This window comes from Protomyctophum bolini (genome assembly GCF_963924005.1).
Source record: "Protomyctophum bolini genome assembly, chromosome: 6".
Taxonomy (NCBI): domain Eukaryota; kingdom Metazoa; phylum Chordata; class Actinopteri; order Myctophiformes; family Myctophidae; genus Protomyctophum; species Protomyctophum bolini.
This window is the reverse complement of record NC_137867.1, coordinates 28,841,491-28,861,191: the sequence shown is the minus strand read 5'-3', so window position 1 is coordinate 28,861,191 and position 19,701 is coordinate 28,841,491. Positions and strand designations below refer to the sequence as shown.

General features: G+C 41.2%; 1 protein-coding gene across 2 annotated transcripts; it reads left to right on the top strand.

The window, feature by feature from the left end:
* Window positions 1–824: 824 nt before the first annotated feature.
* Window positions 825–16,813, top strand: ap3m2 (adaptor related protein complex 3 subunit mu 2). Of its 2 annotated transcripts, XR_013964270.1 has the most exons (10): window positions 825–931; window positions 2,552–2,836; window positions 3,422–3,593; window positions 5,892–6,029; window positions 7,620–7,705; window positions 7,951–8,084; window positions 12,786–12,993; window positions 13,626–13,770; window positions 14,059–14,384; window positions 14,416–16,813. XR_013964270.1 is itself a non-coding variant. In XM_080766685.1 (9 exons), the coding sequence occupies exons 2-9, from the start codon at window positions 2,564–2,566 to the stop codon at window positions 14,157–14,159; spliced, it is 1,257 nt and encodes a 418-aa protein (XP_080622811.1). In that variant the 5' UTR covers window positions 825–931; window positions 2,552–2,563; the 3' UTR covers window positions 14,160–16,813. The 2 variants fall into 2 exon arrangements, 1 of the variants encoding a protein (XP_080622811.1); XM_080766685.1 differs by having other exon boundaries at window positions 14,059–16,813.
* Window positions 16,814–19,701: the final 2,888 nt, after the last annotated feature.

Genomic DNA, 19,701 nt, shown 5'->3' with positions numbered 1-19,701 from the left:
ATGTATCAAATTAATAATTGACAGAAATAATTAAACATGAATTTACCTCGCATCTCAAAATGATGAGCCTAGCTCTTTAGATTTAATTTTTCTGGTGGGACAGATCATCAGTTAATTTACTTAGTAATTAGTTAATTTCATCCAATCAGTATAGAGAACCTTTCTACTCCAATTGTGAAAATTGCGGCCAAATATAAATTTGGGGTCCTTGACATGAAATGGGGGAAGAATCTCATGCACCGTCTTCAAATGCAGTTGAAAAGTTTAATGGTGAACGTTTCGGTCTAGTCAACCTCCTTCAGGCTATATTTTTACAGCCCTTGAGGGCCTTGACATGAAAAGTGGTGATGGATGGATGGTTACCATCTGATCGGTGTTCTTTTGTATCATCTGCCAGATGAAATCTGATACTGGATACAAAATGTCAGACCAACTTTATCGTTCGGCCAATCGACAGGCAGTCTAGCGGTGTTTACTGGATACTGTCCAATCACAGCCCAGTCAAGAGCAAAAAAATAAAGGTCAAAGACTGACCCACTTCCGCATCGTCGACCAATAGCTCTTTTTAATGGGCGTAATTTCTTCCACTTCCAGTACCTGATTGGTCGTCTCTGTTGTCAAGGTTCCCAACAGGATTTAGTTCCATCTAGACTGGGATCGATTCGCTTTGCAGGTTGCTGATCCGGTCTGGCTCGAAGTGCGGAAACGGTGCGTGCGTGCATGTGTGTAAGTGTTCAAATGACCGGATACAGTAAAGGGTTACAGACCGGACCAAAGCACTGAGCAGTAAATGGAAACCGGGCTTTCCACACGTACTGCGGAAAGCCTGGTGACGCGACGTTAGCTCCACCTAACGGGGAAGGAACGACGGCCTCTAATCTTTCATTCAGAAAAGGCGAAAGGCGAGACAAAAACGTAAATTGAGTCTACGGTGAGTAATTGGTATTTTAATAACTAAATACTTTGCGAGCTGTTAAAAGAACTGTAGTGTCGTTGTTGACGACGATTACTATTTCCCATCATTGGCTGTATCACGGGAGCTTTTCCGCTGTCACAAGACTGAGGGAGGAGGAGGGATTTGAACACAGGATGGATGTTTATATTCTGAGACGATGGCTTCTAATATGGCCTTGTAAGTAATTTAGCTAGGTAGCAGACAGTTAACTAATATTTATTTTCATTGTGTAATGTGTATGCCATGTATGAAGCAGATGGTAGCAATTCACTAGAGACACCCGATAGCTGTGTGCCTGCGTGTCGCATGTTTAATGAATACTCCGGTATCACCTTTCCCTTCCTCCAACCCACAACTTACTTGCTACTAGTTTAATGCTATTACATCGTATATTAGCCCATATGTCTATTTGACAAAACATGCAATTGAAAAAGAACGATCTGCCTCCCTTCTCATATGAGCCACCACTAACCATAGTATAGCTGGAGCATCATGTGAGTGAAGAAGGGACGTCACTTCATCATTCTTTTTATCTATGATAGCATCTTGGAATGCGTGAGTGCTTAAAAGCCCTTGGCTGATTTTGTACTGTATCCTGGCAAAAGAAAAGGAAAGCCAGTCTGCAAGATACCATAATGTGAGAAACACATCAAATTAATAATGGTTGTGAGTGACGTGGGCACATTGGTACACCGGCGTACGCCCTCTGAGAACACCTATATAAACACGCTTATTTGCCTGCCATGTCTAGAATCTGCTCTTTGCCTTCTCTGCAAAATGCTGTAGTTTTTTAACCTGAAAACAAACTACACAATCAGCCTAGGGTTTCTCAACAATGGGGAATACGCTCTGTGTGTGTGTGTGTGTGTGTGTGTGTGTGTGTGTGTGCGCGCGCGCGTGCGTATGCGCATGCGCGGCTTTATCCTTTTGACGGATATGTACAAACACACTGTATGTTGATATGCATTTTTTGTCAATAAAAACCTCATTCAATCCACCAATGGGTGTGGTTGCTGTCAAGAAACTTGCCAAGGCATCAAATGTGAAAATGTCCCATTGAAGTGGTTGGCTCAATGAAAGAAAACTATAATAGTCAAGGGGCTACAGGCCCAAAAGCTCAAGGAATAGAGTAGTCTCTGGTGTGTGGTATACAAAAATGGCCATACATTTTTCTTTTCGCGATGTTTCCGGCAGAGCAGACCTCTCATTCTGTGTACCATAATGACCAAATTAATAGAAAAACATGGCATGAATAGAAAGTATGGCATGACATTACAGTTCCTCTCATAAACTATAAACTGAATACCTGTCAAGTGAGGTCAACACTAGGTTGACACCTAGTCAAATGAAGGAACTCCAAGCTCTTTTGCTCCCATAGTACGGAACGGTAGGCTGAAGCTTGTGATGTGTGACCATGCCTTTATTACATCATGGCAATGACATTGTCATTTTGTCCACTCAACCCGTGATCTTAAATTACAGTGCGGCTTGACACTGATTCAACACATCTTGTATTGGTCTTCCACTGACTATCTGTGAAATGTAAAACGTTTCCATGGTGGCTAATGAAATGTATTAATGGCTTCCATCTCTCAGCCTCCAGCCAAAATGATCCACAGCCTGTTCTTGGTCAATGCCTCCGGTGATATCTTCCTGGAGAAACACTGGAAGAGTGTTGTCAGCCGCTCTGTGTGCGACTACTTCTTCGAGGCCCAGGAGCGTGCCACTGAGCCAGAGAACGTGTCGCCGGTGATCTCAACACCGCATCACTACCTCATAAATGTGCTCCGCCACCGTATCTACTTTGTGGCCGTCATTCAGAGTGAAGTCCCACCGCTCTTCGTCATCGAGTTCCTCCACAGGGTTGTCGACACGTTCCAGGTAAATTTACCCTCAAATTCAGTCTTAATTTTTGCCAGGTGAAGTCTGGCCTACAACCTCTGCTGTGGGTTTAGCGACCAAGTTATGATTGGCTGCCCTTAAGCCAATGGTATACTCTGAAACGTTGCCTAAGCCAATGGGAGTCTGCCCTGCCACGCACCGTGGAAGTCTGTACCCACACAGGCACACTGTATGTAACGCTAGCAGCCAACAGCTGCTAATGTTATGAGCTAACTGGACAGCAGGAAAACCAAAACAAAACACAGAGCGCCAGCACTCGGCCAGCAGTCTGCTGTCATCCAGGTGGATGCGTGCACGAGAGAAGCGCGCCCTCAGGCTTCTTACTGGTTTCGAATATTATGTACTATGTAGAATAACATTCTATAGTTTATACTTATAGTTTCATTGTACAGTATTGTTAGACGGATGTTAGGTAATTAGCTTGCTTACAGTATGATCCTTGTTGACTATTTCTATTTATTTAATAATTTGATGTAGTACCATGTGTTGTTCTTGCTTTACTGCAAGTCTCTCTGGATCAAGAGCGTCTGCTAAAGGCCTAAATTGTGAATTGTTTGTTATTAGGACTATTTTGGAGTGTGCACAGAGGCTGCCATTAAGGACAATGTTGTGGTGGTATATGAGCTGCTGGAGGAGATGCTGGATAATGGCTTTCCGTTGGCCACTGAGTCCAACATTCTCAAAGAACTCATCAAACCTCCAACCATCCTCCGCACAATGGTCAACACCATTACAGGTAATGGGAATTAAATTTTTTCCATAAAATATATACCTTTATTGAAAGGATAAGCCCCTTGAGATGTCGCATCTCATTTTAGAGGGGGTCCTCAACACAGATACATTGTACAATACAGTTCACAAAGCAATACAACAGTACAACCATACACACAGACAGGACAAAACAAGACAGAACAAAAGCTCTCCCAAAGATAGCTCCCACCCCACTGTTTCAACCCTAAATAGCAGAGTTCATATGGGGAAAAATATATACCCTTTGCACAATAAGACCATGTTATTAGGCAAAAAACTAAACAAAAGCAAACAAGCAATACCAGCATGCATAATGTGATAATAATGAACAGCAGCATCGAGCCAGCAGGGAACACATGAAGGTACATACAGATCGGTCGGTATGTTATATTTATGGAAAACAAGGACAACTGCCAAGAAGAGTACATTAATTTAGAAGCATGAGCACGGCGTTAGAAGGTGTATGAAAATCTATTCCTTAAATACGTTGAGGGAAGTGATTGATCTGAGTGGACTTGGTAGGTCATTCCAATCAGATGGAGCTTTCAATTTGAAGGCACGGCGCCCACTTTCCTTTTTTATCCTTGTGGGGACTGTAAAGTAGGGATGGTCCGACAGGTCCGTGTGTCTTAAATTATAGTGTGGTGTGTATGGGACAAGAAATTGTTTTAGGTACTGTGGATAAGGAAAGAAAATACATTTAAAAATAAATTGTAGCCAATGTGAGTGTCTTCGTGATTTAGTTTAAAGACTCATACATGGAGCAATGGTGAGTTCTATATGGGCATCTCAGTATGAATCTACATAGGTTATTATAGGTGACATTGAGGGGGTAGAGGTTTGTATCGGTGGTGTTCTGATATATGACATCCGCATAGTCTATTATGGGTAGTAGAAGCTGTGAAATTAATCTTTTTCTAAACTGAAGGGTAAAACTATTGATGGATCGATATAGAGTTTTCAAACTGAAATTTATTTTCTGAACAATAGAGTTAATATGAGTCTTAAAGGAGAGTTGAGGATCCAGCCAAAGTCCTAGGTACTTAAACTCCTCCACTTTCTCCAATGCTGCCCCATCGGAAAAGTTAAGGACTAGAGGATGAGGGTTTGGGCTTTGAGTGAACAGCATACTGACAGATTTTCTTTTGTTCAACAGCAGTTTGTTAGAGTGAAACCATTTTTGAACGGAGTCAAAATCAGCCTGTAAAGTACGTTCAATTTCTGAGATAATTAAATTAGATGAATAAATAACTGTGTCATCAGCATATAGTTGAATATGACTGTTGGAGCAGATTGAGGGAAAAGCTGGACTTTCACATATTTGTTTGTTAGAGTGAAACCATTTTTGAACGGAGTCAAAATCAGCCTGTAAAGTACGTTCAATTTCTGAGATAATTAAATTAGATGAATAAATAACTGTGTCATCAGCATATAGTTGAATATGACTGTTGGAGCAGATTGAGGGAAAAGCTGGACTTTCACATATCTGCAGACTTTCTCATATCTTCAGCTGATTTTGGGTCAGCTCCTGCCAGTGCCTTCTCCCCAGTGACTTCTCCATTTCCTACTCTGCTGTCTGAATGCGTTTTACTGAGGGAGACAACATAGAGGAGGCACAGATGACAAGGTTCTTATGGGGCACATGTATACAGATGCAGACTTCGGGTCCATAGCCATTAAAACCGTAATGTATAAAGATATCATCTGAACAATTGTTCTAACTCAAGTGGATGGTGGAGTCCATACCACAACTATAACAAAGACAACTCAAGTGGATGGTGGAGTCCACACCACAACTATAACAAAGACAACGGTGAAGGATATAGTTATTGTTATATTCATAGTGCTTGGGGTGCATGGCGTTTACCCCATCACTAGCCACTGAAACTGTACTGTATCTCTACAGGCCTTATAGTCCAGAATGAATCAAACACATTTCAATGTTTTATTAAGAAAATAAGATTACGAACATATACGTATACATATTACGAATATATATAAGAAAGTAGAGCTATACAATAAAATTAAAAAATAAAATAACTTAAATATTTGAAAGCCAGGTAAATATACACAATATAACGTGTATACTGTTTAACTAGTAGAGTAGACAATTAAACAAATGCACCAAATGGTAAACAGTGTCCCCTCTCCCCCCCAATTTGTGGACATCAAAATTATGACAGTCATCCCAGGTGGGGCATCTGGCCTGTAATAGATTGTGGGAAGTGGCACAAAGAACAGCCATAGTAGAGTAAACGCATGTTCTTGTTTGTTTGTTTTACAGGCAGTACAAATGTAGGAGAACAGCTGCCCACAGGCCAGTTGTCAGTGGTGCCATGGCGACGGACGGGTGTGAAATACACCAACAATGAGGCGTACTTTGACGTAGTAGAGGAGATTGACTGCATCATTGATAAGTCAGGTACATTGATTGAATGAATACTTTATTAGTCAGAAATGTAATTGAAAACTAGAAAGAGGCAATTCTGGGAAATTGCAAAGTGTGATTGCCTACATCGCAGCCGTCGAAAATGGAATCGCTTTTGGCTCCGCGTTGATTAAGCCACCCTCGACACGTGATTCAGATTTGGGATGGATCGGACATTCCGTGTGTGAGTTGTGGCGTTTTTCGTAAAATAGGCCCCTCCCACTAACTTCAGAAGACGATTACGGCCGAGCGATACAGAAAATCTAAATTCTGACTGTGCTGTTTTAATCGGATAGGTCCAGAGATCATGTGTACCGATTTTTGTGAGATTTGGACAAAATCTGTAGGAGGAGGAGCAAAAAGTGTGTTTTGAACAAAATTCAAAATGGCGGGAAATCTATCTAGACACTAATGGGCGTGGCCTATATGGGGAGATGCATGACTCAAGGAATCCAGGGTAAAAAACATTTTGATTTTACTACGGTTCAAGAGTTATACCCAAAAACGTAAAGGTGGCTGTTATAGCGCCACCATGAGGCCGACCGGTATACTTCTAAGGTAATTCATTTTAGTAATTATTATGAATCTCTCCTCCAAGTCTTGTAAGTACGGTCTTACGGTCTGAGACCTTACGGTCTCAGAGGAAAAAATACTTGAAAGTGAGTTTTTGCATTTTCCCATTTTCCCATTCATGTCTATGTGGAAATTCTAATTAATTCATATAAATTAAATTATCCAACAAATGTCTTAGCAAAATACAAGCACACGATTCCCGATGTAGCCCGTCGTTTTGACATATGGCTCGAGTGCGTGCGACAAAAACGTGGGAGGAGTAGCACGTCAAAATAAACAGAGCAGTAAAACAATAGTATGATTGCCCCCAGGGAAATCACACTAACAAGTTATCATTCCATGTACACCTGAATAAGTTGACATATGCAGTCATGCAGATGTGAATATTTTGTGCCTAACTTCTAATACAAATATTAATGGAAAGAAAAGTACAGTCAGACATTACGGCTAAAAGGGTAACAACAAAGTTCTGGGGACTTGTTTCCATTGTGGCTAATATTACATTACTATTACAAGATACTGTTAATAGTATTAGTAGTAGTAGTAGCAGTAACAATAGTAGCAGTAGTAGCAACAATAGAAATATCTGAAATATTGTTAGCAGCAGTAGAAGTAATTGTAGTTAAAGGAATACTTCACCCCCAAAATGACTATTTTTCTATCAATCCGTGGATAATTCTTGTTTTTGTCACATTCCTTCTCCGTGGATAAAGAAATGCTTAATGAATTAAAGATGATAGGGGTCCAAGATTTAGAACAGCAAAACGGGTTCAACACGAGCTGAGTTCACAAAACTTGAGGTCACGTGTGCTCCTTGTTGCGTGCTGTTTACACTGGAAGTATTTTAAATGGTTAAGTTTGAGTAGAAATCCTGTGTACTGTACTGATGATGTAGGATTCAAACATTCTACATTATTCATGGCTTGAGGTGAGTAAATAAAAGTCATTTTGGGGTTGAAGTATTCATTTCATATAATTTCTCACATGATTCCCATGCCTCTCCAATGTCAGGCTCCACCATCACAGCAGAGATCCAGGGAGTGATTGATGCTTGTGTTAAGCTGACAGGAATGCCAGACCTCACCCTCTCATTTATGGTGAGTTCAGTGACCTCCATCCTCAGAATGTGGCATCAATATACAGGTGTCAGAAATGTGAATAATGTGACTGATTAATTACATTAAAAGTTGTTTATCTAGCATTTTTCCTAATCAGTGTGATTAGGAATGCTAGATATTGAGAATGATGCATTAGTGCGTGTGTGTGTGTTAATCATGTAATTGTAATATATCAACCCTTCCTCTTACGCCCATTATGATCTTCTATTCCTTTCATCTCCCAGAATCCTCGACTGCTGGATGATGTCAGTTTCCACCCCTGTGTACGGTTCAAGCGTTGGGAGTCAGAGAGGATCCTGTCCTTCATCCCTCCTGATGGAAACTTCAGGCTGCTGTCCTATCACGTCAGCTCACAGAAGTGAGTCTGTTAACTCCTTTTTAGTCGATATGGTGTGGTCAGCACCTACAGTAGCCTACCACTCGTACAGTCCACACACCTTCTTACACAAACTGCCATCATTCTGTCCCCTCCCTTGTTGCCTTTATGCCGTCTCCAGTCTCCACCCATGTGTGTATACTGCAGTACTGTGTATTACATTGTGCCTGGAGCATCACCGGTAGTTACAACAGCACCACTAAACAAAATGAAGCACACACTCAACATAATGTACACTAGTAATATGCGGCCAATATTGAGGAGAATGAGACTAGACACTGCCAAAGACACCAAGAGCTGCCAGCCAAATTAGTGCTGTGGGAACTAACACACATTAACATAAGTGGATGTACTCAAGAAAGATGCTTTTGATTGATTGATTGAAATCTTTATTAACAGTTTGCAGAATTACAGTACATTTCAAGCACAAACTCAATACAAAGACTGTTAACTGTGAGTGGACGACCCAATTAAGCCTTACACTTGTTTACAACAGGGTCCACATTGTTCAATTCATCAAAACATTTAGAGACAAACAAATAGACACTTCTATGTAGTTAAAGAACAGAACAGGAATTCATCATATAGGAAGCGAAAAGGGAAAAAAAAAATATATACAGTGAGGGGAACAGGGGGATAAAAGAAAAGAAAACGAAAGACAGAGTGTAGGGCGCCTGCACACAAACACCATGCGTTGATGCCATGTGTGCATATGTGCAGGCACCCAACACCACGTCCATACAAAAACATAGTACAATCCATAGTACAAAGACAGAGTGTAGGGCGCCTGCACACAACACCATGCGTTGATGCCATGTGTGCATATGTGCAGGCACCCAACACCACGTCCATACAAAAACATAGTACAATCCAGATAAAAATTCAGCTTTTACAGAGGCCAGTTTCGAATTGCAGCCATCCGTAGGTGCCCTTTGAGAGCAGTTTTGAAGGAGCCAAGGGATTCACATGTCTTAATGACTGTTGGTAGGGCGTTCCACATTTTGGTCGCATAGGAGCGAAAAGAATTTAGTCCCTTGTTTGTGCCGAATCTGGGTTGTACATGGTTTGTTGCACTCCCTCTGGTGTTGTGGGTGTGGACTTCGTTTACATTAAGGAAGTATTTAGACAGGTACATGGGTATCTTGGTGGTGTATCTAATCTTGTGGACCAGACCCATTGCAAGATGCTGTACTCTGTCGTCGACCCTAAGCCATCCCAGCCTGTCAAAGTGGGCAGGGGTGAGGTGGGTTCGGGGGGTGAGGTGGGTTCGGGGGGTGAGGCCAAGTAGGAGCCTGACCAGTTTGTTTTGGGAGGTCTGGAGCCTTGTTTTAAGGGCCTTTGAGGTGCTGTGGTACCAGGAGGTGGATGCATAGTCAAAGAAACCTTGTACAAGGGCTCCTGTTAAGGTCTTCAAGGTGTTTTTGTCGACCAGTGAGGAGATCCTGTAGAGGAATCTTGTTCTTTGATTGACTTTTTTGATTACGTTGGTGGCCATCTTGCAGGAGCGCAAAGCACCAACGAGCTGGCCAGATGTATGGAGAAACGGGATGACTTGAAGCAACGATGGAGAGCTCGTCTGAGGACGACCTAGAGAGAGAATATGTGCCGTTAGCCCAATTGTAAATTGGTTGCTATGTAGTTTTATAGTGAACTTTTCTTGGAGACCAGGACAGAGGTCACTGGTGTATGATGTATGTAGCAGTAGCGCCTAGCCAATGGCGCCAAGGGCAGCACGGGCTCCCCCACTTTAGGGTGGGCCAGTTGCCCACCTCCCCCAGATCTCCTCCTCCCGGCCTACCCACCACCCAGAACGACAAAGACTCAACTCACACGCATGTAATGTCACATATTTATTACGGGTTCGATCCCGGGCACTGCCATCTCAGCGTATGAGTAGCACGGCTTGAAGTTGTGCGCTAAGTACTGGAAGGATGGTATGTGTTGCACTCCACCTCAGCAGTCCATCTCCCAGAGGTCTAGCGCATTGAAAGTAGGGATAGACTCCTGCACCCTGGCTGATACCGACAATAAGCCTCTCTGACTTACTACTACTTATTTATTACATTACTATATTCCACTTTTAAAATGATTCTCACATAAATGCATCGCAAAGAAACAAATATCTGAAGGGTTTGTTTCTGCGCAACCACATACATCCTGCTCAGTGGTTTGTTCCATTTGAACTGGGGAGCCGCCCCTCCGCAGTGAGTCTCAGTCACACACACAAGAAAGTGGATAATGGATTTCAGTTCGTAATGGGAAAGACTGATCAGATGGCATGCATTGTGAAAGTAAGAATGAAACGTTTAAAACCCTAACCACACTTTCTTTACCACCTAACATGAATTGACTTATCCCCTGACTGACTGATTCATATTTACATCTTAGTTGGAAAACAACTGCCATAAGTCATCATGTTAGGGATAACTGCATCAGGGATATAAACACACACAGTTAAAACACGGAAATACAAAAATGCATGTTAAATTGGGAAAATCTAAACGCACTGTCCAAGACTGTCATATATTATTAAGAACGATGACTGTCTTGATCTAAGACTAGTAATTTATACTAGTTCTCATGGCTTTAGGCTTACAATAGTAGGCTATGATTGAGTTCCCATCACCAACGCAAGCCTATAGTAGCCAGAGCTTTCAATCTCCAAATTACAACTAATTAAGAATTCGGGAACGTTATCAACTTTATTTGGACGTTGGGGCAACTGACATGGTGAGTGAGTAGCCTAATCTTCATGCACATAATTAACTGACCAACATGCCAATGTTATAATCATTATAGCTTTAGATATGGCTTCAGCCTGTCATTGGTTGCTTTTATAGTATGTGCGTTCAGAAGCACGCTGCGGCGATGTTGTGATTTGATGACGTGTGCCTCATAGGCCACTGCAGGCAGCTGTCTGTGCATCTGTAGTTTGCTTTTCTATCATTTCTCAAATTATTTAAATTTATGACGTGAATGTACAGTAGCTTATCAATGCTTGTAAGCCCCACAGTTGTTAATTATTTGTAAGTGAACTTCAATTTCTCATTTTAGCACCCGAAGGCACGCAAATATAATGTATAGATATAGACTATGGCTGCATATGGGATCTGGATATGCATTATGCAACTTATTAACAACTTATTTTGTGAAGCAATGGTTTAACTGCAACTTGTAGTTACAAAACAAATGTTGAGTTATGAACAGAACTGATGGCTGGAGGCGGTCAACATGGCCCACATGAAATTGCGCGAAGACGCCCAACTTAATATTTTGAGGGTAAAGAGTGCTCCACCACTCATAGACAAAGTTACATCCGTGTAAATGAGGATAAAGAGTCTCTTTGTGCTCCACCACTCATAGACAAAGTCTGTAAATGTATAGATCCTCTGACTGCTGCTGCCAGATTCACAGTGAACCACCAGACTTCATGTCACAGTTAGTTAAACATATTAAAACAGATGAACTTGTATTATGTTTGTGATAGATGCCTGACCTGCCCATGTTTCTTTCTCTCATCTTGTCATGTGTGCCTAGAGACACATACAGTACGCACACACACAGAGGCGCTTTCTCACAGGTGCAGTTTTATAATGGTTTTCTTGGCAGTGGCCTACTTCTTACTTGAGAAAAAGTGATGCCAATTGTTTTACTTCAAATAATTGTATATGCCTATATTTGCAGTTTATCACAGAGTTACAGCCACAGTGCAAGGGTTCATAGTTACATAACAATATCAAGCAACATATTCCAGTCCATGCATTAATAATGTTCATCATGTTTAATGCAATCAGATAGGACTTTTCTGTTTGGATGCATGGGCTGTCAAGGCCAGAAAATAGTTTTTTGACATTCCCGCATAACTTCCGGGTTTGATGACGCGCATACCCTCTATTCATTTATGATATATATTCTCTATTATTGGTTATTTTTGCAGTCAGTTTGTATTGGCGGTGGGGAGGGGGGGCGGGGCATGGCCAAAGCATTTCCGGGGGTCCCCAGCCAAAAACGTTGAGAACCCCTGTTCTAGACAGCTTGTGGTCGTACACTGTGTTTTACATGTATTGTACCAGTCCTCCAATATAGAGTAGATGTTTCTTTACTTGCCATCAGACCTTGGTAAAGAGCTGAGATTATTCTACCCTTTTTTTCATAAGCATGAACCATAATCCTAATAACTTCATTCATTGAGTCAGGGTTTTATTTTATTTTTATCTATAATAATAGATAAATAATCTCTCATTTGCAAGTATAAAAAATACCTCTCCCCCTTCTCTATCACCGTACAATACATACTGCCTAATACCCTTCCATGTTGCCCATCGTTTAAATCCTTGGTCATAGATTCCCGGTTTGAAACGTGGACCATATGCCAGAATGTTTGTTTCCTTTTTCCAATTTGTATTTTTTAACTATTGTATTCCATATTTCAGAAAGATCTTTCTCCAATTTATAGCGCCTTGTCTGCCAACAAATGTTGTATCTGCCATCCTTCAAATTCCATTTCAATTTCCTTCCATTTCGCAGCACCATAGGTTCAATTTGACATTGTAATTCTATCAATCACAATTAATTTCAGTGAAAATATAAAGGCAATGTATTTGGCAGAAGATGAAGGTAACCATTTTTTATATTTTTTTAATTTTAATCATTATAATATACCACAACTTCTTTGTCGCCCAGTCTCGTGGCCATCCCAGTTTACGTTAAACACAACATCACCTTCCGTGAGGGAAGCTCCCAGGGCCGCTTTGACCTGACGCTGGGCCCCAAGCAGACCATGGGCAAGGCAGTGGAGTCTGTGTTGGTCAGCAGCCAGCTGCCCCGTGGGGTCCTCAACACCAACCTCAACGCCACCCAGGGAACATTCACCTTTGACCCAGTTACCAAGGTAGTCATGATGGAGCATGGGTGTCTGTAGGTTAACGTGTGTGTGTGTGTGTGTGTGTGTGTGTGTGTGTGTGTGTGTGTGTGTGTGTGTGTGTGTGGCCGTGTGGCCGTGTGGCCGTGTGCGTGCGTGCGCGCAGAAAACAAATATGTAGTACTAATCAAAACATTTTGGCTATTGCTCGAATCCCAGCTCCTCCTGTCCACATGTCGAAGTGTCCTTGGGCAAGACACTCCAATGAGTTGGTCAGTGTTAGCTTGCCACCATTGGTGTGTGAATGTGGGAAGTGAGGACGCTGGCGTAGACTGTTCGCCACTTCACCTCCCAATGTATGACCATTGTAAAGCGCTTTGAGCACTTGGAAAAGTGCTATAAAAATGCAATTAATTATTATTATTATTATTGGCTTAGAATTGCGTGATTATTTCCTGGAACGGTACACCCGTCCCAACACTGTCCCTACGGTAAGTACCACCAGCAGGGCTTTTAGATTCTTAGTCTTATTGCACTCAACTGAGGATTTTGCTGTGAACTGTCAGTACATCATGCTACCAGGAGTCTGGTGGAAATTTTGCAATCTGTTTTGCGGTTGCGGTTTGAAATGGACACCAAAGAATGTTTTGTGTTTTGCACAGTTGTTGACGTGGGATGTTGGGAAGATTAACCCTCAGAAGCTGCCCAGCCTGAAGGGCACCATGAGTCTGCAGGCTGGAGCTTCCAAACCAGACGAGAATCCCAGCATCAACATTCAGTTCAAAATACAGCAGATGGCCCTCTCAGGTACACACACACACACACACACACACACACACACACACACGCACACACTTTATTTTGTTTGTATGTTAAACTAATTGACCCCAGCCCTGACACACACATGTACACACAAGCACAATTACACTTGCCATCAGCTCATTGCAGTCTCAACTGACACCACCTAACAAAGTGACACATCTTCCACTAGATGGTGCCAGCTCCAACAAAGACTGCGCCTGTGAACATAACAGAGTTGCATCAAAATCTGTCTTGGGAAATGAAACTTTTTTGTGTCTCTCTTTCTTTTAACAGGCCTGAAGGTGAATCGGTTGGATATGTATGGAGAGAAGTACAAACCTTTTAAGGGCATCAAGTACATGACCAAGGCTGGCAAGTTCCAGGTCAGGACATAGAGTGTCATTGCTCTGTGGCTGTCAGACTACTACTACTACTACTACTACTTGACAGAAGGGAGTGCCTTGATGGGGGGAAGCAGAAGAGAAAGCAGGACGCAATGGTACATTCCCAATGTACACAATTCAGGATTTGTGCACACACACATAACTTATCTGTTATGAATGAAGTCACATATTAAACCTAATATTAAAGTAAAAGACAAATATACAGTTGCAATATTAGTTTGCTTCTGTTTTGAAAATTTGAGGCAAGTTTGATTCGAACCTGATCCAAACAAAAATGTCCGTCCAAAGTGGTCCATATTTTTCAATAATATTTTTTAACCCAACCCAAATCTGACAACATTTATTCCCTGCCAGTTATTGATTAATTATTTCGCCCCTGCCAATTTCCATTCTGAGTTTTTTGCTTAAGGCCAAGATTACCCAAGGTCTTGAACCGGAAGTAAAAGCCCTCTATGTTAAGTCTCTCTCTGTCTTTTTTTTTGTATTCACCCGAAACAACCATTTTGTAACCGTGATCAGCAACATTTTAGTTATCGGCCGTGAATAAAGCTGGTTTTGATTAGAATCGGAATCTGGGAATAGAATCTGAGATAAAACATAAAATAATCTAAACAAATGCAAGTCGACAGGTGCAGCCATCTTGGATCCCAGGTCATTGCCTGTTTACTGATCGCATAGCAATCCAGAGCTAATCATATGTAGCATACGACTGGGACCAAACTTAATCAATATAAAACATGAATTGACGGAATATTCCGCCAATGGTAAACAACGGGTGGATTTCAATCGACGGAGATCTCCGTCAATGGCAGGGAAAAGTTATGCTTACCCAATCAGAGCCCTTTGGGTTGTGAATGGTCTAGTCCAATTTTAATTTCAAGTTCTAAAACAAATGAGGAAGGCCATTTTCTCATAGTGTACTGTGTTCATTTTTATTGTAAGTGCTGTAAGTGACCTTTCTTAAACTTTCCTGTGGTCTTATGTTTCCCATTTAAGTTGTGATCTGACAGATGTGTGCTGGTGACTATTTCTTCCCGTCATCATAATAATCCTTCAGTTGACGGTTCGCTACATTTCATGTCCAGAATACAATTGCACAATTGCAGTGCAAATGTAAAGAAGTCCCCTTTTCTGAAGGAATGTACGATAAAAGAAAACTGGTGTCTTGTATTAGGCTAATACTAGGTCAGAATATCAGTAACAAAAGGTTTTCCTGATAACATCTGTTGCCAAATAAAAGCAAAGCAACTTGATTTTCGGCCTTTTTTAGACTCGGGAGGAAGTTAATGGACAAATAGTTTGGATTGCACTTGTTTTTGTTCAGTGACCTCAAACTATGAGAACCTGTAGTGTTGGCTAAATGTGGATTGTGTCACTATTCAGTGCTCTAAACTGGTAATGGCAGTCATGCAATTAAAAGAAAGTTTGACAATGTCAGTTTTTCTTGCAAATTCCTACATTTCTTTACAACAATCCTAGTTTGTCATTTTAGAGTAACTACTGTCTTCTCCTTTACTTTACTAAGGCCGGGGCTCCACTGAGTGCATGTTGAGTTTGGACGGTGTACATTTTTTTTACCCGGGTGAATGGGTGACGCCGTCCAAACGCAACCGTTGGCAGTGGAGCACCCATTGATTAAAAAGGGAACATTCCCTGCATTGACGATGATGCGGCGCTGACGGACACCCAATGGCTGCAGTGGAGCTTCGGCGTAACTCCTGGCCTTCCAACTCGTATGTCTTTCAGTTTTTGTACAATTCCTCTCTTTTTGATTTTGTTTAATTTCTATTACTCCTTTGTTTATTTCCAACATTCCCTTTTATTGTTTGGCACCAGGCCAATGGAGACGGCAGCCCTGAAGGGAAATTCCAGACTTGAGTTGTTTGAAAAGTACAGGAGATCTGACAGGGTTGTGTTTTTTTCTTTGCTAATCTTATCAAAACTACTGAAGTTGTATCTCCACTACTGTTTTCTCATTTATTGTAAGAGTTTAATTATGTCATCTATCTGTTTTATTCATCTCACTAACTGAAATGGTTATTTATTTGAAGTGACAATTGATAACTGAAATGTGATCTGACTGCTGAAGAACCACACCTTGAATGCTAGGCAGCCCAGGGCTGTGGCTTGGACTACTGAACAGTTTTATGTTGCTTTCAGTCTGATGTATACATGCACAATATATTCTAGACACATGGCAATGAAATACACTTGTTCATGGTTTCACTCTTAATAAAACTATTTAACTATGAAACAATACTTGGAATAACAATGGAATACTCTATGAAATCATACTGTATGTTTATACTGACTATCCTCAAATAGGTAAGGTCCCTGTTATAGCCAAGTGTTGTGTTCCATTGTCTTGGGGCAAGACACTGACTTCCACCTGTGCACTCAGTCACAGCAGAAGAGTGTCACCTAAATGGCTAAAGTAATAGAATATCAATGTGCATGTAAATGCACTGACTAATTACATCATATGGTGTAATGGCAATGTAACCTGTTAAATTTAAGGCAGGTATTTTTTTGTTTAGAGCTTTTTGTTTGAGTGTTGTCCCAATGGTTTTACAATAGGAATAAAGAAAAAAAACAAGATCTGAAGTGTTATATCTGAGTGGTGATAAAGTTAATTTATGGAAATTAATTTACTATTTCTGTATCGTTTATTCCAGTATTTGGAGTTCAGTGTAAGGCTTGCCCAAATATTGAGTCTAGGCGAGTAAGTCTGACGTCGTATACTGTATATTGATGGCATCAGTGGATTCAATAGATTTCTGGGTGATCCTCTTATCCAACCGACTTCCCACTTGGCGCATCACGCCCTCAGGTCCTCATGCATCCAGAGTTCGAAGACTTGCCGCACCCACGCCATGCTACTCATACGCTGAGTCCAACCCATGAAGTTGTAGTCCAAAGGCGAGAACTCTACCGACTGAGTTACCCGTTCCGAACGACTGGTCGGTTTCTGATCTGAAGGATTAGCCAACCTTTTAATGGAACCCTTTTTATTTGAAACTAAGCACAAACTCACGAAGACAACTCACTTGGTATAAAAGGGAGGCCGGTGTTCCCTGCCGCTTCCCCCATTGCCCATAATGGCCACCAAAATCAATTACAACAAATTGAATTATATATATAATAAAAAGATTATATAGCAATTCCCATAGCAAATAACGTCTTTATAACACAACAATAAAATAATAGAGGGTATGCGTGTGACATCATCATCAAACCTGGAAGCTATGTAGGAACGTCTACTGAGTGTCAGAAAATGACTTTCTGGGCTTGACAGCCCATATCCAAACAAACTTTGAATTTGATTGCATTAAACGACGATAAACGACATTAAACTCACTTTGTCACTCATTTTGCCACTCACTTTATGCATCTGCATACCCTACAGACAACTCCCCATGGCATACTGGGAAGACTTCCACTCCCAGCCTGGGATGCTACAATATTTACTTCCACTAAGTGGCTCTGGCCTCCTCACATAAATGCACACATTCTGAACATAATATATGAGGAAGAGCTATATTACAGGAAGAACTGATTGCTCTCTTGGCTGAACAGTATAGTGAGTACTGAGTAGTGACTTTACTACTTTACTTACTACTAGACAGTAGTGATGTGATCATGGAGCTGCTCTGTAGAGGATTTTATTTAATTTTTTTAGGTTCATTTTCTATAAGATCTGTAACATTTAATTAAACCTCATTTGCGATCTAAAACCAAAATATATATTTGTATTTGAAGAACGAATTGCATTGTGGCATTCCCATGTGGTGCTATGGATGGCATTGGCAACATTCTAGGCCGCTTTTGAGGAAGAGGTTGTGAGCAGTGTGGTCAAACTTTCAAACTGAATCTAAAACTGGGAGCATTTAACCCCTTGTTCCAGTGTTGAAACTCCACTCCGTAATTTGGTGATCACTTAGTTTAACCTCTCAGTCTCCGCACTGCAGCCTGCTACAACGTTTTTTCTCTCTGGTTTGTTTCCCTCACTCCTCCTATACTAGTCATCTCTTCGACTTTTGGAGTTGCGAAAAGTTTTTCTTGTTTATGTTAATTGCACTAAGAATTATTAGGCTATTGTTGTCCTCACAATTAAGTTTGTTGTAGACCTAGGCTACTATGCCTATATCACTAGTAATTGTATTTTAGCACTTAACGTTTTTTGGTTTATAACCTTTTATTAGTAGCCTACACTTTATAGTACGAATGTTTCTTTGTTTTTTCTGAATATTGTAACTTTGTATTTGGTCTTCTTGCATTGGGCTGTAGCCAGGAGCCTACACGATTCTAATCAAGCTGAAGTGAAGAGGAACATCACGGCATTCAAAGATCCATCACACGTGGTATGTTGTTGCTTAATCCTTGATTTATCTCGGCCAATTATTTTCTTTCCACTTAGGCCTATGCAAGTGAGGTGATTAGAACTGAGGTGATTAGGGGGTTAGGAAATCAATAATAGCCTGTAGCCCAATGCTGGCTGAATGTGTATTCGTTCGAACCAGTGAAAGTGCCGAGTTTCTCACTAGTCAAATGACCTCACACACTTAGTAGCCTAATAGATTTGTTTTGTTTAACACCGCTGCTGACCACTGTGGAGAGATAAGGAAGCTTATTATCTTCATGTAAATCTAATCCCATGTAGCCACTATGTGTCTCTTTCTCAGCCGGTCCTTTGATCATCATGCACGGGCCGGCTCCCCGGAGTGACTGTTTAGAAAAACCCGGGGGTTGTTTGTTTGTTTGTTTTTCTCTACTTCCGACGCCGTTAAAACGGACACGCATAATATGTCGACACGACAGGCAGGCTACAAAACGATAGGGCTGCTCAGTGCTGACATGGTTTTCTGTTGCATCATGACGGCGTGCTTTCAAGTTGCCGCATGTTAAAGTGCCTGCTGCTGCGAATGAAGGGGAAAAACTGCTGAATAAGCCATGTGCTTATGGGAAGTTGATGGAACGCGTGCTACTGGGTGGCATATGGCTTCATTCCAAGCCGGTGCCTTTCTGGAATCTTTCTGCATAAAAAAAAGAAAAACGCGGCCGGTGTGCAACTACCTTTAGAGTATATCGTGGACGTTCGCATTTAGTGCGAATGGAATTAGTAATCAGCAGGAACCAATCGAAAGCCGTAACTGCATATTTGGCAACATATTGATTTATATTTGTCTCAAAGGTCAGATTAACCTCCATGATTTTGGGGGATAAACAATTAGTCCATGCATGTATAGATAGGCCCAATAGCCTACAATTTGTGCAATATTATGCTATAGGTCTACTTTAAAATATAGCCTATCTCTCTCAGGCATGTGTGTAGGCTACTCATATCTCAAGTAAAACTATACCGGCGGTAGGCTGCTTTCAGCTTCAACCTGAGTGGTCATGCTCGATGTCTACTACTTTAACAACTATGCAAGGTATAATACACTTTGTTAGATAGTCAGACATCATAGTCTATACTCTATTAACTCAATGTATTTCCCTTTCATGTTTAAAATAGTTGTGAACAAATTCGTAT

Excerpts from the sequence above, each read along its gene's own strand:
- ap3m2 (XM_080766685.1), top strand. The coding sequence starts at position 2,564 with ATGATCCACAGCCTGTTCTTGGTCAATGCCTCCGGTGATATCTTCCTG. Across the intron at positions 6,030-7,619 it reads CTGCATCATTGATAAGTCAG|GCTCCACCATCACAGCAGAG; the intron begins GTACATTGATTG and ends CTCCAATGTCAG. Across the intron at positions 8,085-12,785 it reads TATCACGTCAGCTCACAGAA|TCTCGTGGCCATCCCAGTTT; the intron begins GTGAGTCTGTTA and ends TTTGTCGCCCAG.